Here is a 25,357-nt window from a genome sequence, read left to right as displayed (position 1 = left end):
ACTTGTGGCTGTCAAGAGTCTGATTCCTAACCTATCATTCGCTGCCTCCTAGGGTGCACACAAAAGGGAAGTTGTATCAGAAGTGAAATAGCCAAGACTTGAACCAGGTACTCCAATATAGGATACAGGGTCCCAAGGGGCAAATTAACAGCTGCACCAGACATCCACCTCTGGCTAGTCACTTGTTGGCATCAGTCTCTTCTCCCTGGTTTCTGTCTCTGGACAATTCATCTGTGCCTCTCCTTGGGTTTAACATGTTGAGTCCCAAGTCTAGCTCTATCCCACTTACACACCCACCACCTGACAGTCTGCTCTCCGAGCCTCCTCTCACTGCACTCCTGTCTCAGTGAATGGTGACAGCAGCAGTTCCTCAGCTTTTGACACATCACATCCGGATGGCTTTCTAGGTTCTCTCAGCCACCAAGCCCTGTAGTTGACTTCCTGCCCAGGAATTTTGTTGCTGTTTTTAAAAGGTTTTATTTATTTCACTTGAAAGAGAGAAAGAAGGAAAATAAGGTTCCGTCTGCTGGTTCACTCCCCAAATGGCACAAGGGCCAGAGCTGGTCTGGGTCTCCCATGTGGTTTCAGGGGCCCAAAGCCTGGGGCCCATCTTCCATTCTAGGCCATTAGCAGGGAGCTTGATCCAAAGTGGAGCAACCAGAATGTGAACAAGTACCCTTTGGGATGCCAGCGTCACAGGTGGTGTCCCTACCTGCTATGCCACTGTGAGTAGCTGGAACCTAGGTTATGTTAGCATCACAAATGGCAGCTTAATCCACTGTGACAGTGACACTGGAACTCTGAATTTATTCTCCTGTGTCTTTTACTCTGGTTGCAGTAATTTCTTGTCTAGATTTTCACAGCGGCCTCCTAAGGAACCTGGATTTTCCCAGCAGTAGTTCTCCACCATTCTCTCCTGTATTTTCTGCAGTAAAGCCAAAGTTTGTTATCCCTGTAACAGTTTCCCACTTCGTCTGGTTGAAGTTCAGATTCCTTAGCAAAGCCAGTCAGGTCCTATCTTGCCTACACACAGGCCTCCTGCAACCCTGCGAACGCATGATGCCCTCCTCAAGCTTGGACCACTGCATGTTTGATTCCTGCCAACCAGACTCTTTCTCATCTCACCTACTTTTTTCTTTGGTTTTGGCCTAAACATCATCCTTCTAGAAAGTTTTACCTGGCCCTGCATTATTCTGCTGAGGCTGGGGGCAGGAGAGACTTTTCACCCAGAGGCTCATCCTCATATGGCCACAATAGCCAGGAGCCTGGAACACCGTGGGGATCTCCCACATGGGTGGCAGGAACCCATGTACTTGGCAGCCCTCTTCCACTGCCTTCCCAGGGGCATTAACAGGGAGCTGGATCAGAAAACAGAGTAGGTGGGGCTCACACAGGCCCTCTAACATGGGACAGTGGTCTCACAGGCAGAAGTTTATCTGCTGTGACCAATACCAGCTTCCATTTATACATTTTTCATGATTTACATTAAAATTTGAAAGTCAGGGCCCGGTGCGGTGGTGTAGTAGCTAAAAGTCCTTGCCTTGATTATGCCGGGATTCCATATGGGCACCAGTTCTAATCCCACCTGCCCTGCTTCCCATCCAGCTCCCTGCTTGTGGCTTGGGAAAGTAGTTGAAGACAGCCCAAGGACTCGGGACCCTGAACCCATGTGGGAGACCTGGAGGAAGTTCCTGGCTCCTGGCTTTGGATCAGCACAGCACCAGTCGTTGTGGTCACTTGGGGAGTGAATCATTGGATGGAAGATCTTCCTCTCTGTATATCTGACTTTGCAATAAAAACAACTATTTAAAAAATCTGAAAGCTAGCCAAGGAGAAATAGTGTGGCTTCCCACCTGCTGGTTCACTCCTCAAATTCCTGCAATAATTAGGGCTGTGCCAGGTTGTGAAGAAGTAAGAATTCAATCCGGGTCTCCCATGTTGGTGCCAGGCCCAACCACTTCACCTACTGCCTCCCATGGCATGATGGGCCTGAAGTCAGAATCCACAGCAAAGCTGTCTTGACTCCAGGCCCTCTGAAGCAAGATGTGGGCTGCTCAGGTAACAGCATAACTGCTAGGTTAAAAGCCTGTCTGATTTTAACTCGTTTGCACCCAAATGAAAGTCTTGTAATTCCATTTTCCACAGTTTTGAAGACTTTGTAATATTGTAGTGTATCTTGGGTTCTCCACACTTCCTTGTTTTTTTTTTTTTTTTTTTTTTATATATTTATTATTTAACTTCAGTAATTACATTGTATTATGTGACACGATTACATAGATACTTGGGTCACACTTCCTTGCTAAAAAAAGTTTGTGGAATGTGCAGCTATGAAAAAAAAGATGTACTGATTTTGCTTTTTAAAGTCATTTATATGAAAGGCAAAGTTAGAGAAGGAGACACAAAGATCTTCCATTTGCTGGTTCACTCCCCAATGGCCACAACAGCTGGAGCTGGGCTGGTTCAAAGCCAGGAGCCAGGAGTTTGCTTTAGTTCTCCCACGTGGGTGCAGGGGCCCATGTACTTGGGTCATCCTCTGCTGCCTTCCCAGATACATTAGCAGCAGGAAGTCAAACTAGTGCCAATATGGAATGTTTTTGTAATAAGTGGTGCTTTCTACTGGTCCCCTTATTTTTTTTTAAGGTTATTTATTTGAAAGACAGATTTAGAGAGGAGATAGAGATCTTCTAACTGCTGGACTCATTCACTCCTCAAATGACCAGGCTGAATGCAGGAGCCAGAAACATCTTCCAGGTTGCCCATGTGGGTGGCAGGAAACTAGAGACTTAGTCATCCGCTGCTGCTTTTCCAGGCACATTAGCAAGGAGCTGGATTGGAAGAGCAGCCAGGACTTGAACTGGTGCCCCATGGGCTACCAGTGCTGCATGTCATGGCTTAACACACTGAGATGCAGCAGCAACCCCTCAACTTTTGGCAACAAACTCATGTAATTACCTTGTTCCACAAGATTTTTCAAGTCTCTTCATCTTGCCTTATCTCACTACATCACTGACATTATCGTCACAAGGTGGCACATGTACTTCGTAAACTGCTCAGTGTTTTATGCATAGAAGACACTGTTGTCTTGGGCTCGTTTACAATGGCAGGCTTGGCTGGGCAGCTCTGGTCCTTACTGCCACCTGCACTCGGGCCCCTGGCCTTGCTCACTCAGGTATCCTGACAATAGCTCTGCCCAACTATCGAGTAATGTTTTGTTCATACTGAATCTGAAGCACCTACCTCATGGCTTATTCCTGTGCTGAGAAGCTGTGCCTTCCTCATGCTCCATGGCCCTTTGCACCCAGCCTTGGTAGGAAGAAGGGAGCACAGAAGGCAGGCCTGTTTTTGCCTGGAGAGTTTACTCATTTCACCATTAGAAAATGTTTTGGGTTATTTCTTTGTACAGGCACTGGGTTGAGTTCAAATGGGTTCAAGTGGTGCTTCTTGAAGAATCTCAGCTGTAGGGACAGGCTCCTGGTAGAGGTGGCTTGTGATGTTTGCATCCCACACTGCAGGTTCAAGTCCTGATGCCTCCTGACTTCCACATTCCTAACGAGCAAACTGCCAGGCGGCAGGTGATTGCTAAGTACATGCCTCCCTGACATCTACATTGGAGACTCGTACTGCGTTCCCAGCTCCGAGATTTCACTCGGCACAACTCTGGCTGTGTGGGGATTTGGGGAGCTGGGGAGCAGATGGGAAATGTTTCTCAAATGAATAAAAATGAATCTGTTTCAGAATTCTTTATACTCAAGTCCAAAGTCACACGTGGCCACTGACACAGCCATGGAGCCTGGGCAAGTAACACTCTGAACTTCGAGTTCCTCTTTTATTTTAGAAGGTATCATATATCTTGTAGCCTTACTGAAAGGATTATAATGAATGCCAGGGGGTGACATGCGCATAGTAAGTGCGTAAGAGATGACAGATGAGCAGCAGGGTCATTTTCGTGCCCAGGGCCTGGTGAGGGTTGTGGATGATGCAATGCAGTGAGCAGCTGGACAGCAGAGACCAAGCTGCCATCTTCAAAAACAAGCACGGCTTTTGTTCTTGCCAGGAGGCGCGCTGCAGCCGGATTACTAACGCAAAGGCTCAAGTCTGAAAGCACTTCCATCTCACTTTAACATATTTTAATTTCTAAGGTCATATTAAAAAAGTCCTACTAAAGAAAAAAAATATGTAATAAATTCAAACACCAAAGAGTAAAGATGAGGTAATTCAGTGTCTCTGCTGCAGTTACATAAATGAAACAAGCAAGGGAAAGGTAGAGATTGCTTTTGTCACTAACAACCCTAAATATTTATTCATTTTTAAAGATTTATTTTTTTAGTGGAAAGTCAGATATACAGAGAGGAGGAGAGACAGAGAGGAAGATCTGTCGTCCGATGATTCACTCCTCAAGAGAATGCAGCGGCCGGTGCTACGCCGATCCGATGCCAGGAACCAGGAACCTCTTCCAGGTCTCCCACGCGGGTGCAGGGTTCCAAGGCATTGGGCCGTCCTCGACTGCTTTCCCAGGCCACAAGCAGGGAGCTGGATGGGAAGTGGAGCTGCCGGGATTAGAACCGGCGTCCATATGGGATCCTAGGGCTTTCAAGGCGAGGACTTTAGCCGCTAGGCCATGCTGCTGGGTCCCAAACAACCCTATATATTTATTGAAAGACTTGTTTTATTATCTTATTGGAAAGGCAGATATACAGAAAACTCTTTCATCCACCGATTCACTCTTCAAGTTGCTGCAATGGCTGAGGCTGAGCCAATCCTGAGCCAGGAGCCAGGAGCTTCCTTTGGGTCTCCCATGTGGGTGAAGGGTCCCAAGGCTTTAGGCCATCCTCCACTGCTTTCCCAGGCCATAGGCAGGGAGCTGAATGGCAAGTGGAGCAGCTGAGACACAAACCGGTGCCCATAAGGGATCCCAGTGCATGCAAGATGAGGACTTCAACCACTAGGCTACAGTGTTGGGTCCCTACATATTTTTAAAGATTTATTTGAAAGGCATGGAGAGATGGAGACAGAGTTACCTTCTATCTGCTGACTCACTCCTCAGATGGCCATAGTGGCGGAAGCCGGGTCAGAACAAAGCCATTGGTTGTCCTTTGTGGGCAGAAGGGGTCAAAGAACCTGGGCCATCTTCAGCTGCTTTCCCAGGTGCATTAGCAGGAAGCTAGTTGGGAAGAAAAGTCAGGACTCATACTGGCAGTCAGATATGGAACTCAAGCAGGCATTGCAAGCCTTGGTAACCTGCTGAGCTGGTCCCTGAAAATCCAGTTTAGAGGTTTATTGTAGTTTAATTTTCCCTGTAATTGTCAAAATGTTTTCTGCTAAAAAAGAAACCCAGCTGCTTTCAATAGACTTTGTTCTGATTGAGAAGTATTAATATGGAAAAGTTGAGTTTGTGGGCTAGTAGTTCTTGTCCTGATTTGCTCTATAGATAACAAATATCAGGCTTGATTACCAAGCAACTGTAATCTAAGTTCCAAGATTTTTTTACTGCCTGAGCTATGTGACCTTGGGCAGGTCTGTAACTTCCTTGAGCTCAGCCTCCTCACTGAAGCAACAAGGTCGCCACCTCCCTGTCAGGTAGTATGTGGTAAACATTATGCACGCCTGAGATTAAGGCCAACTTCCACTGGGATTATATTTATTTATAATTAGGCAACTCTAAGCAGATCGGACCCAAGTTATAAAAGAAAGAGACAGGCGAATGTCATCCAAAGCAACATCTACATATGGTTTAATGAATAATCAATCCTCATCAGCTTTTATTTCTTTGAAAGATATACAAGCATATATTAGAGAGAGAGAGTGTGAAGTGAGAGTGACAGCTCTGCTTACTGGTTCCCTCCACAGATGCCTGCAACAGCCAAGGCTGGCTCAGGCCAAAGCCAGGGTCCCTGTGAGGAAGGACGGGACCCACCTCCCCGAGGATCCCAGGTGCCCGTTAGCAGGAAACTGGGATGTGGAGTGGAAAGAAGGCTTGAACCCAGGTACTTCAATGTAGGCATCCCAAGTCGTGTCTTAACTGCTATGGCCAATGTCTGAAGTGTACAGTGTGGACCCTGGTGTCCCACAGAGAACGAAGGGCACCTCTGAACTCTCCAGGTTCCCTCAGTCACAGCGTGAAAATCTGCTCAGATATCGGGAGGATCACACACTTCTGTACTGACGGATCATCTCTGAAGCAAAGCAAATCCACCACTTCTTTAGTAGACATGATTTTAAAATTTCCTTCTTGTAGAAAGTAATTTGACCTCTTTTCCCTGTTCCAAATCCCTAAGACTTTGAAAGGATAAAGACACCAATCTGGAGCTCTTTCAAAAGGATTTATTTGCTAAAGAATTGCCTGCCTCTACCAATGAGAAACTCTATTTCTGTGTCTAAAGGGATTTGTTCTCTGGTTTATTTTTGTAAGTGCTACAATGTTCAAAAAGCAATTCCTCTAGCCAGCAACTGGCATGTGTAGAAGAGGTTAGAAAAAGTCAGATTCTATAGGATTAGATGTCTAAAAGTAGGAGGAAAAAAAGAACACTTAAAAAATCTTAGTTGGACACGTCCTAAGCTGAAATCACATTCATCTAGGCCAGAACTGTTTTAGGTCAGAGATAGCGTGAACCCACAGCTCCTGACCATGGACTTGACTGGTGAAGACTTCCAGGCACCGTACAAATGACAGCCTACATGCCACTCAGTTGGTCATTTCTGGCATGTGTCCTACTTGGCTTGTGAAAATTTTTCTTAAACCCAAAACTTCTGCTTTTCTGAAGCTGTCTTACTCTCTCAGTACCTTGTAAAATAAATAAACAGACGTTTCCCCTGCAAGACCACACATTTAAGTATTTGTTGTCCATGGACAGACAGAGGGAAACCAAGTATGGATGACAGTCAATGGATCAGCGACATAGCTGCAAGTGTCTTGTGTGGCTGTGGCGGCCGGAACAAAGTTCCTGCTGGCTCTGGCTCCGCTGCGCATCAGCTACATTAACCTGTGGATGGTGTGAACCCCAGCAGCTGCTCGATGGGTTTGAAGCGCCACTCGTCAGCCTCCAGCTCTTCTACCAAACCAGCGAGTTTTTCCATGCGAGCCACCTGCTGATCTGTGAAGAGGCAAGGTTATGTGATACACTGCCAGTGTCCTTCTGACAATGCTGGCACCAGCCACCAACACAGTGACTGCCTCAAAAGTGATTTCCAGTCGGAATTTTCCCTCAGATGGGGTCTTATCCTAGGCTGGGCAGATGATTTAAGTCTTTTAAAAAAATCCAACCAACCCACAATAGCATTTCCAATAATTTTTCATTCACCTTCTCTTTTTAACTACAACAAAGACCAAAATACACGTCTATTTTATCGCTTTGAACATTCTCAAGTGTAGCCGGCATTTATCTCCTCTCCTGTGGGTGTTAGGTCATCAAGGCTCCCGAGTTCCCAGACCCGCACTCCAAGCATACCCCAGCAGCCTCAGGGACCTCTGGTCTCTATCTCAGTGGTTCTGTTTGGCCTGAGAAGTCTCAGGTTAAAAACCATTGTAAAATGAAAGGATGCCATCTTCCTTCTGCAGGCTCCAGGGCTGTATAGACTACGACCTGAGGGGCAGAGGCTGCTGCAGCTCTTCAACACAGCGAGTAGTGACCATCAGCTGGGGGACCACAGTTCCCTGAGGAGCACGTGAAAGCACTGCCACGATGCTGGCATCTGCACAGACCCTTGGGGCCCAAAGGACACCTGGAGGTAAGGAAGGCCGCCCTGAGAGGACCCTTGGAGAGTACCTCTGCACAGCAAGTCTCAGGCAAAACCTGTCTAATTACCAGGGCCTTGCTGGAGTCAGGGGGTGTGAGGGGAGGGTTCTGTCACAGGATGCTAACCTTTCAGAGTGCCCCTACTTCAGTCAATGTGTGCCCCTAGGCAGGAACACAATACCCACACACTCACCATGTTTCACCTGCTTAAGTGTGGATGCCACCTGATAGCTGAACACGGATTCACACAGAAATCTCTCAGAGCTATCTGCAAACAAAAGAGGAAAAGGGTTCACTCTGCTGTTATAATATTACGGCTTCTGATCAACCAAGAACCTGTTTGCTCTGTGCCCTACTTTGTCATCCAGGGTCAGGCTGTCAGTGCCAACAAAGAGGGGATCTGTTCCATTTAAAACTAACACTGCGCTATTAGAATAGCTACTGCTTCTATACCTGGAATGTTGAAACAGTGCCTTTACTTGTCTAAGAGTTTTAAAATAGTGTTTAAAAAAACACAAACAAGTAACCTCAATTTGATGTCCCGGTCAACATCTTCCCCTCCTAAACTGACAGTTCCTTAACATTCTCCTATTCTGCATGTCAAGCAAACACAGGCAGCTGACACCCTTGGTCACGTGGCCCCGCGCTATCAAAACACAAATTCGGCTGGGAAAGTTCATTCTGTAAACGCAAATTGTAACCTTGATTTTTCCAACGGAATCAAAACACTGCAATTTGTATGATGATGAGTGTGGTGCAAGCTCAGAACGTAGCACTGTGCTGCTGCCAGGAACTGCCAACAAGGCCGCTGCCTTGGCAACCAGGGCATTTAGAAACTTAAGCTAGTTCATGTTATTTCTTGTCAGGCAAAGGCTGGTACAGTGGAGTATAGCCCCAAAGAGACATAGCTAATGTGGGCAAGTCAGACTTTTTAAAGGGCTACAGAAACCATTGGGGCATGGCTCTTGCTGGAAAAATTCTGCAAAAACGGAGAGTTCCTTTTTAAATAGGTCAGAGTTCATGCCACCACTAGGAGGTGTCAGGCACCCAGCCATCAATCATTGGTGGGTGAGCTAGGTATCATGTGAGAAGACAGCATGAACACATGTAGGCCTGATGCTGAGTTTCACACAAGGTAAACCTTAGTTCAGAAATCAAGGTAATCAGTAAGAAAAACTGCACATATTACATCTAAATGGCTTAAATCCACAACCAAAAAGCTTTTCTTCTGATATTATCTCCAAAATGATGCAAAGAGAAAAGAAAAAGGAGGAAAAAAATGAAATGATAAAATAATTCTTGGGATATGCATTCTTCAGGCTGTTATATTCTGTAATTCAAGCCTTTTTTTGTTTCTTTGTTTGTTTATTTCATTGGAAAGGTAGATTTACGGAGGGAAGAACACAGAGAAAAATCTTCTGCCTGCTGGTTCACTCCCCAAGTGCCTGCAACAGTTGAAGCTGAGACAATCTGAAGCCAGAAGCCAAGAGCTTCTTCTGGGCCTCCACACGGATGTAGGGTTCTAAGGTTTTGGGTCATATTCCACTGCTGTTCCAGGCCACAAATAGGGAGCAGGCAGGGAAGTGGAGCGGACAGGACACGAACTGGTGCCAATATGAGATCCCAGCGGTTGCAAGGCGAAGATTCAGCCACTGAGCTATCTCGCTAGGCCCACACCTCTTTTCTACATGGGATTTGAGTCCAGCTCTCCTCCGGGTACCCTCAGTGCTCTGGGTGATCTAAGTCATTGTGAGCAGACCATCTAAAGTGACTAAAAAAGTTCATTTTCAATTAGTTAAATGTCACACTGACTGGTTTAAATGTCTAGGCAAGCCAATGACATCACTCATTTTTTCTTTTTAAAGAAAGCAGCAACAGTTTAACTGAATTCTATGGCAGGTGGGAATTGTAAACATTTGGTATCAATGATATAATTTGTTATTGCTCTCTGTAAATGATACGCCAGAGTTCGTTATCCTATCTTTGTTTAAAAGCCTAATTATACTCATTTTCATTTTAGAAAAAAAAGCACAGAGGGTAGTTGACCTTACCCCTGATTCCAAGTGGTTTGAACCTGAACAAAAAATTTTTTTTTAGATTTGAAAGAGAGGGAAGGGGAGGGAGGAAGAGAAGGGGGAAAGAGAGAGAGAGGAAGGTAGAGGGAGCGAGATACAGATATTGAAAAAATTTTTTAAAGATTTATTTATTTTTATTGGAAAGTTAGATAGATGTACAGAGAGGAGGAGTGACAGAGAGGAAGATCCTCCATCCGATGATTTACTCCCCAAGTGACCACAACGGCCAGAGCTGCACCGATCCAGTCAGGAGCCAGGAACTTCCTTCCGGGTCTCCCACACAAGTGCAGGGTCCCAATGTTCTGGGCCGTCCTCGACTGCTTTCCCAGGCCACAAGCGGGGAGCTGGACGGGAAGTGTAGCTGCCGGGATTAGAACTGGCGCCCATATGGGATCCCGGCGCATTCAAGGCGAGGACCTTAATCACTACGCCATCGAGCCGGGCCCTAGATATTAAAATTGATTGATTCCATCTTCTGGTTTCCTGTCGAAATGTAATAGCTAGGACTGGACTGGACTGAAGATAGGCAGGTCTCCCATATTTGCTGGCTCTCAGGCATATCATCAGGAAAGTGGATGCAAAGCAGAATGGCTGGGACTCAAAATTTGTGATGCAGGTGTACCATGCACCAGCCTGCTATGCAATACCACCCATGGCCACCTTGAACCTTAAGGAAATCAACAATGAGAATTAAGGGTTGTGTTGATCAGGTTAAATCAATATGCAAGCCCTTGGAAGTGCCCCCTCTTATTTACATTCATTACTTAAATTTTTAAAATTTATTTCAGAGGGGCCCGGTGGCATGGCCTAGAGGCTAAAGTGCTTGCCTTGAATGCGCCGGGATCCCATATGGCCACTGGTTCTAACCCCAGTGGCTCCAATTCCCATCCAGCTCCCTGCTTGTGGCCTGGGAAAGCAGTTGAGGACAGCCCAAAGCCTTGGGATCCTGCACCCGTGTGGGAGACCTGGAGGAGGTTCCTGGCTCCTGGCTTCGGATTGGCACAGCACCAGCCGTTGTGGTCAGTTGGGCAGTGAATCATCAGATGGAAGATCTTCCTCTATGTCTCTCCTCCTCTCTGCATATCTGGCTTTGCAATAAAAATAAATAAATCTTTAAAAAAAATTTATTTCAGAGGCAGAGACAGAGGGCTCAGTAGCTGGTTCACTTCCCAAATGTCCACCGTGGCCAGAAATATTTTGTTATTTTTTATTTGAGGCAGAGAAATAGAGAAAGCACTCCCATGCATGGACTCTCTAAAATGACCACAACGGAAAGTGCTGGAAAGGGGCCAAAGCCGGAAACGCAATCCGGATCTCCCCCATGAGGGCAGTGATCCAGTGACGTGAGCTGTCATCTGCTGCTATCCTCCAGCAGGAAGGTGGAACTGGAAATGGAGCTGCGACTCAAACCCACACTCTGAAGTGGGATGCAGGTATCATCATTAACCTCTAGGCCAAACACCTGTCTATAAATGTCCATTTTAAAACAGCTCTCCAAGTGGTTTTCACGTTTCCCTCTGGGTCCAGCCGCTCATGTTGACGAACTTCAGCCACCAACACAGCTTCATGGCTGGAGCCTATACCTGATCTTGGGCAGCCAGTCTGCCACTGTGCGCTGACCAGGACTGGGGCTAACTGTCTCAGGTGCTGGGAAGATCATACAGCCGTGGCTGCAGTGGGGCCCAAGAGAGAACAGTACTGTGAGAGTAGCTGTCATTTCCTCTTAGAACCTCTCTGACGCGTGCTCTGTCTGTAGATTATACTAGGAGAAAGACACCACACAACTACTGCCATGATGCAGGTGAGTGCCAAGGGAGGCGGAACTGGAGAAGGAAGCAGAAAGAATCACTGGTTCTAGTGCTGACTTCCTGTCACATGGTCAGATCACTTTTCTGACCCTGAGTAACTCTGGATGACCTCCTTGATGTCCAAAGCCTTTTCTCAGCTCATAATTCCTGTTTGTGGAACAAGAAATGTTTTTAAAGATACTATTTTGAGATGGCGACAAGCGACAAAAGGTGGAGCTGAAACCAGGGCAAACTCATCTGGAATCTGCTTCACAGCTTCTTTACAATTAATATTCATTGCAGGTTGAAAACAAATTATTCAGCAAAATAAATAAATAACTGAATAAACCACTGAGTCACCTTCCAACATCTCGCCAGCTCCTTTAGGGTAAGTGAAGAGGGCTTTCCGTGGTGGGGCGAGGTCTGAGACACTGAAACCAGATCCAGCGACAGAACTTCCGCTGACCCCGCCAGCCGAGGACGACGACGACGAGGCGGCCATGTCCTCTCTGGGAGCAGTCTCACTTCACTACAACGCAGAAACAGCAACTTGCAAGTTTTTATGGACCTGAGATTGACAACATTTCTCTCTAGCACCCTAAGGGGAAACACACAGTTAGGAAAGAATTAGTTGCCCTTTTTCCTATCTCCTTGATATCCTCAATATTTTAATATACCTCAGGCCAAAACTACGTTTTGAAAGCTGAAATACGTTTAAGAAAAGTCTGTTTCCTGAAGACACTGCTTCCTAGGATCAGCAAACTGTGTGTCACCTGGGTTGATGGCGGGTGACGGATGAATCATGAGGGCGAGTTGGGCAGGGCCAACCCCATATGAGGACCTTAAGCCACTGTGCTGCACAGGACAGTTTGTCCTAGATACATCTGACTAAGCCACACCAAGGAGTTCACTTACAAAATTTTCCAGATAAAATTTTCCAGCATAACACTGTGTTCTGTTTCAGAGAAAGGGAAAATCGGTTAGGAAATACGTCTTGGCCCTTGCATTAAACATTAAAAACAAAACAAAACAAAAAACTTTCCCACCCAAATGTAATACCAAAGCCTATCACTTGGTGGCATCCCAAAACTGGAAACAAAAGGGAAATAATCTTAGAAATCATGACTGACCAGGAATACAGCAGCTGCCTGTGTTTAGCCTCTGTCAAATCAAAACAAAACAAAACAAAAAATCCAAATGCAAATGAAAAAAATCCGTACTGTATTCAGGTCTTCTTACAAAAGTACAAAACAAGAACACTCGTTGGCCAGGTTAAAGGTTGTCTCACCCGAAGCAAAGAGCAAGAAAAATGGCCTAGCACTATGCTGTCACATGGAACCTTCTACTGTGATGTAAAATGCTCTCATGTTCTATTTCTGAACAGTCCAAGAAGGCAGTCACTGGCCTCAGTCCCTGGCTATAAAACAGGATGACTGAAGGGCTGGATTTTAACTACTATTTAATGTTAATATTTAAACAGTTACACGTGGCTAATGGTTTCTGCATGGATATTGCAATTGTTGGATTTAAACTATAAAATGAGTTAACATTTAAACTGTACACATTTAAAAATGGTCAATTTTGTGTTATGTGATTTTTGCTCCATTTAAAAGACTTTTTAAATGCACTTCACATCTGTAATGAACAGAAAATTTTAGTTGATTACTTTTGCTTATGCTTTCTTGCCAGTTGTAAAATTAACATATTTGTGGCCCTGGCATGGTAACCTAGTGGCTAAAGTCCTTGCCTTACATGTGCCGGGATCCCATATGGGCACCAGTTTGTATCCCGGAGCTCCACTTTCCTTCCAGCTCCCTGCTTGTGGCCTGGGAAAGCAGTAGAGCCCAGTCCAGGACACTGGGACCCTGCACCCACGTGGGAGACGCAGAAGAAGCTCCTGGCTCCTGGCTTTGGATCAGCTCAGCTCTGGCCCTTGCAGCTACCTGGGGAGTGAATCAACGGATGGGAACTCTTTCTATAAATTTGACTTTCTAATAATAAATAAATAAATCTTTAAAAAATTGTAATAAATTTAAACTTTTTATAAAAATGGAAAAATAAGGAAATACTATGTTGATATAAGTAATTTTACACATTTATTTATATAGTTTCCTAGTCTGAAACACTGGCTGTTGCCTTTCCCTGATTTTACAGTGATGGTGTGAAACCGTAAGAAAAGGAAAGCTTTATTTCTGATTTCATGGTATGTCCATAAGCGACACCGATCAGGACTGCAGTGGGATATGGGAACAATAAGGAAACACTGTGATTAGCCTATTAAAAATGCAAACTGACATTTTCAATCTCACTACTAGATTTCTTTTTTTTCCGATCTCTGGTAACTTTTTTTTTTTTTTTAGATTTATTCCATTTTTATTACAAAGTCAGACATACAGAGAGGAGGAGAGACAGAGGAAGTGGAGCTGCCGGGATTAGAACCAGCGGCCATATGGGATCAAGGCGAGGACCTTAGCCACTAGGCCACGCTGCCGAGCCCAGATCTCTGGTAACTTTTAAAATTGTATTCATACCTACAAGGCAGTAACCTTTTTAGATTCAAATCCATTTCTTTGGGCCACCCTTGGTCAAATTATAGCTGGAAAGGTTTTTTGGTTTGTTTTCTTGTTTTGTTTTTAAGATTTATTGCAAAGTCAGATATATATCGAGAGGAAGATCTTCCGTCCATTGATTCATGCTCCCCAAGTGACTTCAACGGCCAGAGCTGAGCTAATCTGAAGCCAGGAGCCAGGAGCTCCCACGCGTGCAGGGTCCCAAGGCTTTGGGCCTCCTCCACTGTTTTCTCAGGCCATAAGTAGGGAGCTGGATGGGAAGCGGGGCCATCTGGACTAGAACCAGTGCCCATATGGGATCCTGCGTGTTCAAGGCGAGGACTTTAGCTGCTAGGCCACCACGCTGGGCCCTGGAGAGGTTTTTAAATGCTCTTTAAAGAGAACTGAAGCAGTATTGGACAAGGTTAAATTTGGAGGCACCTTTTGGAGAGTAGCTTCATCTTTATTTCCTATCAATAGAGACCCCACTTTATTTCGTCTAGGAATCAGAACTCTAAATCCTTTTTCTTATGCATTGTGAAGCACTCTACTCGGCTGCAAAGATTTTATATTTGGAGTTGCTCATCAAAGCACCCAAGCAACTGCTGAAGAGCTTCAAAAGGGAACCATGAGATCCTCAGCTGAATCTAATCAAAAGAACTAATGCTCATCCTACGTCCTTGGAACTTCTCAGAACCCCTCTCAATGCACACTCCCATCGGCCAGGTGTGAAGAATGAGGGCACAGAGTCAGCCCAAGTCTAACTTTAAATTAGCAGCTTTCTGCTGAGGTGTAAAGAGACACCTAAATAACGATCTTGATTTTAAATGTTATCAGCAAGTGGCAAAACAGTTAAAAGTGAAATCAACATTAAAGCCTAGATTCTGGGGCAGGCATCTGAACCAAAAATAATGCCTGGCTTGATAGTCAGTAGCTGCTAATTTAAAGGAATGCTGACTGAATGAAAGTATAGATTTCTTGGAGGTGATTTAACCTAACGTGTTCATTTTATAGATGACAAAACTATACCGAGGTACAGGTCAGGTTTTAACTTATCTGCCCTAAAGTTCTCAAGCGATGGCTTGTTGGCATACCACAATCTTGAGCTAGGCCAAGGGTGGTACAGAGCTGAGACCTTGAGGCCTCCCTGCCTGGGTTTAAGTCCCACTTTTGTCATTACTTGCCCTGTGGCTGGACAACCGACCTTCCTGTCCCTCAATGTCTATAACATGGGAACAGCAAACAGTACCTACCTCACAGAGGCATGTGAAGATGACATCACTTAATACACTTGCACAGTTACTGGCTTAGTACACACCAAGTGCATTTAGCCACTCAAAATCATGGAAATGGCTATGTTTTCTTGGATCGCTCCCCCACCCCCCCGCCTTTTGCCACTGCCTCACACACACGATGGCTCAGGCAGAGGCAGCTGAATCCAGGAGGATGGACAATACCCTCCATGATGTACTTCAGAATTCTTTACAGGTGTCTGACCTTAGGCAGAATCCTGAGAGCTGCAAAGCGGGGTGAGGAATGGTCTTTGCAATCTCCAGGCCTAGCACAGAACGGGGACCACAGTGCTTCTCGGAGGAACTACCACTGATGAATAAACATAAGACTGACAGCCTAACACAGTTTAGGTGGGGGCCAGCGGAGCTTAGCGTCCTGCGGTTTTCTCCTCACTGGGGAGATCTCTTTCCAAAGACCTGTCTCTCTCTGGGCTGTTTAGACCCATGGGGGTGTTCAGCCAAGATTCTGCTGAATAAATACGACAGCGAATCCTGGAGCTTGGCCCACATGGGGAAGTTGGGGCTGTTTTGGGGGACTGGAAGGCTGCACCCACACCAGTGAGATGGGTAAACACGGATTGGACGTAACCCAGAGGTGCCCTCGCGCTTATAAGCTACTTTCCTGACATATGTCTAAAACCCTTCAAAAACAGACGTATGACCACAAGCCAGCTTAACAGTCCATCATCAAATGATGGTTTCCCCCAGGCTCCGCTGACAACCGAAATCCAACCCACGCTACGACGGGAAATGGGACGGGCTGGAGTTGGGAAGGGTCGCAAGGCCAGCGGCTACCACGGACAGGGGCAAGTTCCCACCCGGGTCCGGCCTCACCCCGGAAGCCACGCCATCAGGGCCGTCTCATTGCGCAGGCGCCGCCTCGGCCCGCATGCGCACTGCGTGCGACGCGGCCCGAGGAAGTTTCACGTTCCCGCTGCGGCAGCGTGCTATTTGTTCTCCCACTTTCTTCATTTTCCTATTCCAGGCAGGTAGGAGTCTAGGGGTCTCTTCCCACCCAGCTTCCGAGGATCCTGGGGCCCTGGGACACTTACCTCAGTAGCTTGGGGTACTTTGCCCTCACGGCCCCGCCCCCAGAACCAGCCTGAGCAATGGCGCTCACCACGACGGGGACGGCGGCGTGCTCGTGCCCGCACGCAGAGGGAGGCGACGTGCTCGCGCCCGCGCAGAGGTCGGGTGGCTTGTGTCGGCTCCGCCGCGGTGGGCGTGGCGCCGGCGGAGGGCGTGGCCCGTACGGTGGGCGTGGCCCGGCGGAGGGTGAGGCGAAGGACGCGCTTCTGGAAAGAACTTCCTGGTGCTCCTCGTACGCGCTCGGTATTGATTTACCCGCGACCGCCAGCCCCTTTTCTCTCACTTCGCAGTGACTTTTTCGTGTTTTTCGTTCTCTTAACGATTCAGAGCTTCTTCTTCTCGCAACATCTTGGAGAAAAGGACTCTTTGCTCTTCTCCAAACCCACCACGAAGCAGGTTACCGGTTAAAGTAATCGGTTATTCCAGTCCTCCCTGAGGTGTCGTCACAGGGCCACCGTTTGGAAGTCTGAGGGCCCGACTTTGACATTCAAGTTCACTTTTGTGGAGAACCTTCTTTTTTTGAATCGTTCTAGAATGTGACATCGTCAGACTTGCCAATCCTGTCCCTGTTGCTTTGTCTAAGCAGTTTTGCCACCTGTGTTGTTTTTCGTAATGGAATACTTGTTTCCGTGAATACACAGCAGTCACAGTGACTCGCCGAGGCTTGAGGCGAGCAATAGTGTGCTGGGTAAGAGTTGATGCATTTTTATTTGCAACTCTGAAATATTTTGAGCTTCAGGACTATCCAGGCTATATGTGCTGGGAACATAAGTTGAAGTTCAGCACAAACTAGCCCCTAAGGAACCTTTGCTTCCTAAACTATTGGTTCCTTAAGTGGTGGTGGTGGCCAGGAGCTTGCATCTCAGTGATGGCCATGCTGTTGGGCAGTGGTTGATTAGGGAGCCAGCGAAGTTAGAACTGCTTTGGCAGGCAGCTGGATCTGGTGGTTGGGATTTTATTTCTAGCACCTCTACAAGAAATTAGGGCCTTTCTCTTGGATCAACAAGTCTGTTAAATATCCCTCGTTGTCTTGATTATTGTGTAAAGTTTAGAAGGGGTGCTACCCTTTGCAAATGGTTAGGTAGACACGGACAATTAGGTTAAAGTAATCGAAGGCTCCTTCAGAGACGTGGACCAAGGGTGACACAGAGTTGATGGCTTCGCTGTGTAGAGTGAGGGATGGAATCCTGTGGAAAATGCAGCAACTAACCTGACAGGGCTGGCAGATGGGGACCAGGGGAAAACAGACCTGCTCTCACCTAACATGTATTGTCATCAAATGTCCTTTTAGGCCCACTTCATGGTCCATATGATAGAGCTTGGGCTTTGTTTTTGATTTAAAAGAGGTACAATGATACTTTTATCTTTCTAAGACTGCCCCACAGTATTTTCGTGGAGAAATTGTCATGGAAGTACTGCGCCCACAGCTTGTAAGAATTGAAGGACGGAATTACAGGAAGAACCCCATCCAGGAGAAGACCTATCAGCATGAAGAGGAAGATGAGGACTTTTACCAAGGTAACGGGGTGGCTGGTTGGCCAGAGCAGAGGTACAGAGCACCCTGTGTTGTCGGAGCCGTGCTTTGTTTCATCTCCCTGAATATCTGTGTCAATGCTGACATTTGAGATCTCTGATTTGCCCTGGCTCATCTCACATCCAAAGGTACCGCTGAGTGGAAGGTGACCGAGGCATCCTTTGTGGCAGGGCATTACTCAAGTTCTAGTTCATCGTCATCACAAAAGGCTTAAATGTCACACTGGGGATCATTTTAGTTCATCATTAATATTAACCATTCATATTGTGTGACAAAATTAAGTTCGGTTTGTCTGCAATCCTGTAGAATAATATATTTGTAAATTATCAAAACGTGCCGAGGATTCATTCCATGCCCAGGCAAGAATGTAGGCTACGTGTCTGTTTTCTCCGTGTGTCATGTAGAGACAATTCCAGATGCACAAATACCAATGTAGGAATACTTGTAACAAATAAAAAGTTGAATTGACTTACAATGTTCAGGTTAACTAACTTGAGTTTGATTTTTTTTTTTTAAAGATTTCTTTTTATTACAAAATCAGATATACTGAGAGGAGGAGAGATAGAGAGGAACTGGAGCTGCCGGGATTAGAACCAGCGGCCATATGGGATCAAGGCGAGGACCTTAGCCACTAGGCCACGCTGTCGAGCCCTTGAGTTTGATTTTTAATCTATAACATTGCTCTTGAGTTTTTTGCTCCAATTCCCTTCTGGTCTATAAGCCTTTCATTGGGTCCTAAGCCCAGGGGCTGTCCTTTCCTCTCATCTCCATCATTTCCCGTTAGTCTTGGGACCTTAAGCTTCCTTCTTTTTCTTTTTCTAGACCATGTGGAATGAGGTTTTTTTTTTTTTTAGATTTATTTACTTTTATTGGAAAGGCAGATTTACAGAGAAGCAGAGACTTCTGTTTGCTGGTTCACTCCTCAGTTAGTAAAAGGCTGAGCTGAGCTGATCTGAAGCTAGCAGCCAGGAGATTCTTCCAGGTCTCCCACACAGGTGCAGGGTGCCAAGGCTTTGGGCCGTCCTCTATTGCTTTCCTAGGCACAAGCAGGGTGCTCGATGGGAAATGGAGCAGCTGGAACATGAGCTGGCACCAATATGGTATCCTGGCACATCCAAAGCGAGGATTTAGCCACTGAGCCATCGTGCCGGGCCCAATTTTTTATCTTAATACTGAAAACCTAGGTCAGCATTGTGGCATAGTGGGTTAAGTTACTTCTTGTGGGGCCTGGGCGTTGGCCTAGTGGCTAAAGTCCTTGCCTTGAACGTGCCAGGATCCTATATGGGCACTGGTTCTAATCCCATCAACTCCACTTCCCATCCAGCTCCCTGCTTGTGGCCTGGGAAGGCAGTCGAGGACGACCCAATGCCTTGGGATCTTGCACCCGCGTGGGAGACCTGGCGGAAGTTCCTGGCTCCTGGCATTGGATCGGTGCAGCTCTGGCCATTGTGGTCACTTGGGGAGTAAATCATCGGATGGAAGATCTTCCTCTCTGTCTCTCCTCCTCTCTGTATATCTGACTTTGCAATAAAAAATAAATAGATCTTTAAAAATAAAAGTTACTACTTGTGTTGCCAGCATCTCTGAGAGAGCCAGTCTGGCTGTTCCACTTGTTCCAGCTCTCTGCTAATGTGGCTGGGAAGGCAGCAGAGGATGGCTCAAGTGCTGGTGCCGCTATCTTCACTTAGGAGGCCTCGATGGAGCTTCGATACATTTGGAGGCAACCAGTGATTGGAGGATCTCTCTCGCTTACTCTGCCTTGAAATAAATAAACCTTTAAAGAAAAAAAAATCTGAAGAACTCAATTGTATAGTTTGAACACAGTGAATTTTGTTACATGAGTCATATTTCAAAAAACAATGAAATTTTTTTATTACCTTTTCTTTCAGAGAGCCGCGTTAAATACTGTTCCTATCTATATGTGCTACCTGAAATACTTAAAAATATCCTGTATGGTTTTTTAATGCTTTATTGCCTCTGAGAGCAGTCGAAAGAGATGACAGAACCATACTGTGCAGGGTGAGGTGGCAGATTGTTTGCACCCGCGTCCTGCTGTTGACGACATGGCTGGCACCTGGGGAGAGGGCTGCTGTCCCAGGCAGGGCCCTTCCTGGGACAGCCTTTCTGAGCAAAGCGCTGTGGTTTCTGTGCAGGCACCATGGAAGACACCGATGAGCCCTGCGATGCCTACAACGTGGAGCAGACCCCGCAAGGATTCCGCACTACCATGAGGGCCCCCAGCCTGCTCTACAAGTGAGTCAGAGCCCCAACCCCTGCGGCCTCCCAGGCAGGGGCTCCCAGGAAACTCAGCGGGAAGCTGACTCTTCAGTCCTCCACAATTACTGTGGTATTTGATTACTACTGATGAAATAGCTTAAGGTTTCATGTGCTAGAATTTCAAAGGGCAAATTACCTTGCACAGGTGTTGGCTTTCCTGATGATTTTTCCTCTTAAGTGTTGCTTGACTTTACCACTTATTTCTCTTTACTTCTCTACCTTTTGTCCAGATGACTTCAAATCCTCTGCTTCCTTGCTTGCTCTCTTCTCACTTTTTCATGTTGAGGTGGAATGATCTTAAGAAGTAGATCTGGTGGGCCCGGCGGCGTGGCCTAGCGGCTAAAGTCCTCGCCTTGAAAGCCCCGGGAGCCCATATGGGCGCCGGTTCTAATCCCGGCAGCTCCACTTCCCATCCAGCTCCCTGCTTGTGGCCTTGGAAAGCAGTCGAGGACAGCCCAAAGCTTTGGAACACTGCGCTCGCGTGGGAGACCCGGAAGAGGTTCCTGGTTTCCGGCTTTGGATCGGTGCAGCACCGGCCCATTGCGGCTCACTTGGGGAGTGAAACATTGGACGGAAGATCTTCCTCTCTGCCTCTCCTCCTCTCTGTATATCCGGCTTTCCAATAATAAAAAATCTTAAAAAAAAAAAAAAAAAGAAGTAGATTTGGTGATTTTTACCACCTCTGCTTAGAATCCATTAATGGCTCTCCTATGAAGGTGGAGTTCCATTCCCTTAGAGTACCAGCCTGAATCTTGAATGTGACTTAGCTAGCCTTGGTTTATTTATTTTTTTTTTTTAAGACTTATTTTATTTGTATTGCAAAGTAAGATATATAGAGGGAAAGAGAGAGAGGAAGATTTTCCATTCTATGATTTACTTCCCAAGTGACCGCAATAGTTGATGCTGTGCTGATCTGATGCCAGGATCCAGGAACTTCCTTCAGGTCCCCCACACGGGTGCAGGATCCCAAAGCATTGGGTCGTCCTTGACTGCCTTCCCAGGCCACAATCAGGGAGCTGGATGGGAAGTGGGATTAGAACCAGTGCCCATATGGGATCCTGGCGCATTCAAGGCGAGGACTTTAGCCACTAGGCCGCCATGCTGGGCCCAGCCCTGTGTTTTTGAGGCTTAACTCATACCATTTCCCTGGCTTTGTGCTTACACACATATGATTTTTTTCACTTTCTCCAGAGTGCTGTGCTTCTTCCTATTACTTAGAGCTTTGTGTTGCTGTTCTTTTTGCCTTAGAGTCTTTTCCATCTTTAAATATTCTTTCCTTCTTTGGGGAACTTGCATTGATAACATCATCCCTACCAAACACATTGATTACCCTATTAACACCTCTGCTTTTCCTTTGTGGCATTTATCCCATTCTCTGTTTAATTATGTGCTACTTGCTCTCTGCTGTATGAGATGGAAAGCTGCTTCTTTTTTAAAAAAAATTATTTTATTTTTGGTGATTTTTACATACTTGATTAGGGTGATTGGGTCAAGGGCTATAGGAAGGTGGGTGAGATCACGATCACCTTTTCCACATTCTCGTTTTCCTTCCTGTATCTGAGGGAAGGGGGAGACAAGGAGAGAAGCCACACCCACCCTCCTGAACGCCTCTGCACCCTGGGATGGAGGACAGTCACCCAACACCACCCCAGAGTCCCTGATGTGGGGCATGCTCTGAGGAACCTCCTGAAGAGGTTTTAATAGTTCAAGAGTTCCAAATTACTGTCACTCCAAGCATGATGAAATCTCTCCAGAATCCATTGATTGACATAGCCCACCTTAGAGTCCCCGTTTGCCTAGATATTCACGGCCAACTTTTGGCTGTGGTAGTTGATCGCTTTGTTCTGTCCTCTGTCCTCTGTTGTGGTACCAGGTGTCCTCTGCAGGCTCCAATGTACTGCCATATCCTCCATGTGTACCTGGATATGCCAACCACTGCTCTGTCTTAGCCACTGAGGAGGCCCAGCTCTGACACATGCACTCCATGGTCAGACCACGGAACCTGCAATTTTCTCCATGGTTGGGATTCTGAGTCCATTAGATCAGTTGGGAGGATCTGCATATAAACTTACTCTGAGGTGATCCCAGAACTGGTTCTTGTGTGTGCTTGCCAATACAGGGTCCGGCACAGTCCATTGTCCCAATCAGATCATGCACATGCTAGTGGTTGCAGTTGCTGGGTCAGTTCTGTCTCCAGCCTTGTCTTTTACACAAGCCAGTAGGTGTTGCAGTCCAGCCTGATCCTGCCCACAACACGCTTGTCCCTCACATACACTAGTGGGAGCCTCAGCCTAGTCGTAGCGACCCACGATAACCTCCACCAGGCCCACCCCCTGCCCTAGATTCCATGCTTGCCAGTATGTACAGCAGACTGGTACAGTCTGTCCCACATCCCATTCTGCTCTCATACATGTCAGTGGGCATTGAAGCCTAGTTCAACCCAACCAGCCTCACTATCCAGTCCATACACCTCCCGGCGGGTGCCACTTTGTCTGCCCCAGTCCTGGTTTTCATGCTTACCAGTTGGAGTGGCAATCCAGGAGGAAGGTGTCCACTGTTTCCCTACTGGGCCCACTCCCACTCCAAGGTCTTATACTCTCCAAATGGTTCTGCAGTTTAACTTGACAGAATTTGCCCCCGTGCCAGCCTCTACCAGCTGATGCTGTGGCAAAGCCCAACCAACCCACATCCACTCTGACTTATGTTTGTACCAGTAGGAACAGTCAACCTAGCCTGTCTTTCCCCTGATCCAACCCACATGAGGCCTACAGATGTTGTAGCCCTGCCTGGCCTGTTCTGCCTGTCATCCCAACTCATGCTATGCAGTGAGAATGGTGGTCCAGCAGGGAAACCCTCCACAGCCCCTCTAATGGCTTTGCCCTCTCCCCACTGGGATCTCCCCACTTGGGTCTCACGTGTGCTGGTTGGTGCTGCGGCCCAGTCTGGCATGGCCCACCTCTCCTCGGCATTTGCCAGTGGGTGTTGTAGCCTGGCTAGGCCAGGCCAACCCTCTATTCCAACTCACGCTCGTTGGGGCTACAGCCTGGCCCAGCCGGCCGCCAGTCCTGGCCCTTATGTGAACTGGCTTGTGTTGTGACTCAACCTGGCCTGACCCACACTCCATTCTGATGCTTGGATTCACCAGTGGGTGATGTGAACTGACTCAGCCTCATTTGCTCTCAGCCTGTGCCAAATGTATGCCGGTGGGTACCTTTCCCTGGCCTGGTCTGGGCTACTCCCATCGTGGTTCTTGTGCTCACCTGCAGAGATTGTGTCCTGACAAAGGAGTTTCCCAAGCTCCTCCATCAGAGCCTCTCCCAGTGCCAAATCATGCACACACCAGTGGGTCTTGGGCCAGCCCTACTTAGTCCAGCTCCTGTCCTAGCCAGAACAATGGCCTTTCCTGATTGGCCTTCACCCATTCCAGTTGTTAAAGCCCAGCTAAGCTGATCCACACCCATACACAGCTCACACATGGCTCAGCAGGGGTGTAGACCTAGCTTAACCCATCCCACACCTACCCTGGTTCTCACGAGCACCAGTTGGTGCTGGAGTCTAGCCCAATCTGGTACACCCCAGACCCAGCCCACCCTTCTGCTGAAGGATTCTGCAGCTATCCGCAGACTAGACAGCAGTTGCCACTCTCACCTTCACACTCACCAGTGGGAACCACAACCCAGCCTATTCTCAGCCCCTTAGCTCTCCAACCAGGCCTGTTCCCAGCCGTAGATTGCGCATGTGCCAGTGGATGCTCTGACCCAGCTTGACATAGCCACTTACCTGTCTTGGGCTTTGCCTTTGGATGCTGTACCCTGGCCTGACCTGTCCTGCCTCTAGTACCAACTCTGCTGGCAGGGGCTACACCCTGGCCTTGCTCAGTCTGCTCCAGTCCCTGGCTCATGCAAACCGGTAGGTGTGACAGTCTAGCTCAGTATGACCTGCACTCCAGCCTGGTTTCTGCACTTGCCAGTGAGCTAAGGTTTTCTCGGCTCTGCCTGGTCTGCCCCCTTCCAAAACCAACCCACACATTAGCTAACAGTTGGAGCTACCTTGTCCAGCCTGCCTGACTACCAGGCCTGGACCACATGCTCACCAGCAGGAGCTATGACCCATTAGGGGAGTTTCCCAAGTTCTCCCACTCAGCCCACTCCAAGACCTGAATCTCATGCATGCCAGCGGGAGCTATGCCCTTGCGTGGCATAGCCTGCTCCTCCGTCTTCACCTAGTATTAGCTGGTATGTGTTGCAGCCTGGCCCGGCCCACACCCTATTTTAGGATGTACTTGTAGGTGCTGCAGCCTGAACCTGCTCAGCCTATTCTCGGCCCCAGTACCTGTGAGTGTTTGCAGGTTCCATGTTCATACCTACTCAGCTCATCACCACTCTAACTCTGGAGCTAACCAGCGGGACTTGCATTTCCACAGGGTTTGACCCACAAATCCCCCACAGAATCTATCCCTGGACTTGGTAGTCTCATGTGCTGGATCGTGTCATGGCCCTGCCTAATGTGACCCGTCCCCTGTTGTGACTTTCAGTCAGGTACTAGGATCTAGTCCTGCTAGACAGGCCCTCACCCTAGCTTTTGTGTGGATTGGCATGAGGTGGTCCATGCTAACAAGCCCAACTCTTGATTCCCATGTGGGCTCTGACCCATACAAATCTTCCAGTCTCTCCTCTTCAAACTACCAGGTCTCAGTCTCCTCGCTTTCTTGCATGTATAGTGACCCTGTCATTGAGTGTTTCTTAGGATTCATTCCTCACCTACATGTACTGTGTCCTTATCCATGGATGTCCCTGGTTAATAATTCCAGACCCCCAAGACCCCAGAGCTTGCCACTGGGCAGCCAGTGGGCAACTCAAAATGGTGCCGTTGTTGCTCTGGCTGCCTGTAAGCCCAGGATTCTCCCACCTCTTGGCAGCACTGGATGGGGATCTAGAACCCCCAGCAGGAAGCCTGACCTGGTATGTGTTCTCCCAGCACAGCCACATGGCTGAGAGATTCAGATACCCACACCTCTGAGC

The 25,357-nt window shown here is 47.3% G+C and overlaps 2 protein-coding genes across 7 annotated transcripts in view; one reads left to right on the top strand and one right to left on the bottom strand.

Annotated features, from left to right (window-relative positions):
* Positions 1 to 6,301: 6,301 nt before the first annotated feature.
* ANAPC16 (anaphase promoting complex subunit 16) lies at positions 6,302 to 16,905 on the bottom strand. 2 transcript variants are annotated; one of them, XM_058671743.1, is made up of 4 exons: positions 16,809 to 16,905; positions 11,956 to 12,193; positions 7,927 to 8,001; positions 6,302 to 7,091 (listed from the first exon to the last, which is right to left on the bottom strand). In XM_058671743.1, exons 2-4 carry the CDS (start codon positions 12,095 to 12,097, stop codon positions 6,976 to 6,978), a joined length of 333 nt encoding a protein of 110 aa, XP_058527726.1. In that variant the 5' UTR covers positions 12,098 to 12,193; positions 16,809 to 16,905; the 3' UTR covers positions 6,302 to 6,975. The 2 variants fall into 2 exon arrangements, with proteins under 2 accessions (XP_058527726.1, XP_012781904.1); XM_012926450.2 differs by lacking the exon at positions 16,809 to 16,905 and adding an exon at positions 16,489 to 16,625.
* The window catches only part of ASCC1 (activating signal cointegrator 1 complex subunit 1), a 98,448-nt gene continuing 89,382 nt past the window's right edge, over positions 16,292 to 25,357 (top strand). For 3 of the 5 annotated variants that reach the window (XM_058671739.1, XM_058671740.1, XM_058671741.1), the window contains exons 1-3: positions 16,315 to 16,425; positions 17,899 to 18,043; positions 20,213 to 20,312. In XM_058671739.1, the coding sequence (XP_058527722.1) occupies positions 17,932 to 18,043; positions 20,213 to 20,312 (212 nt within the window). In that variant the 5' untranslated portion in view covers positions 16,315 to 16,425; positions 17,899 to 17,931. Of the gene's footprint in view, positions 16,426 to 17,151; positions 17,214 to 17,898; positions 18,044 to 20,212; positions 20,313 to 25,357 lie in introns of those variants that run through there. The other 2 variants (XM_058671742.1, XM_058671738.1) reach the window with 2 other exon arrangements.

The sequence above is a fragment of the Ochotona princeps genome, chromosome 13, assembly GCF_030435755.1.
Source record: "Ochotona princeps isolate mOchPri1 chromosome 13, mOchPri1.hap1, whole genome shotgun sequence".
NCBI lineage: Eukaryota > Metazoa > Chordata > Mammalia > Lagomorpha > Ochotonidae > Ochotona > Ochotona princeps.
This window is presented reverse-complemented; position numbering and strand designations above follow the sequence as displayed.

Bases quoted from the DNA above. Each gene is read 5' to 3' on its own strand.
- ANAPC16 (XM_058671743.1), bottom strand. From the start codon at position 12,097: ATGGCCGCCTCGTCGTCGTCGTCCTCGGCTGGCGGGGTCAGCGGAAGT. The intron at 8,002-11,955 runs GTGACTCAGTGG...TTTTGTTTGCAG, and splicing joins AGCTGGCGAGATGTTGGAAG to ATAGCTCTGAGAGATTTCTG. The intron at 7,092-7,926 runs GTGAGTGTGTGG...GCCTCTTCACAG, and splicing joins ACTTAAGCAGGTGAAACATG to ATCAGCAGGTGGCTCGCATG.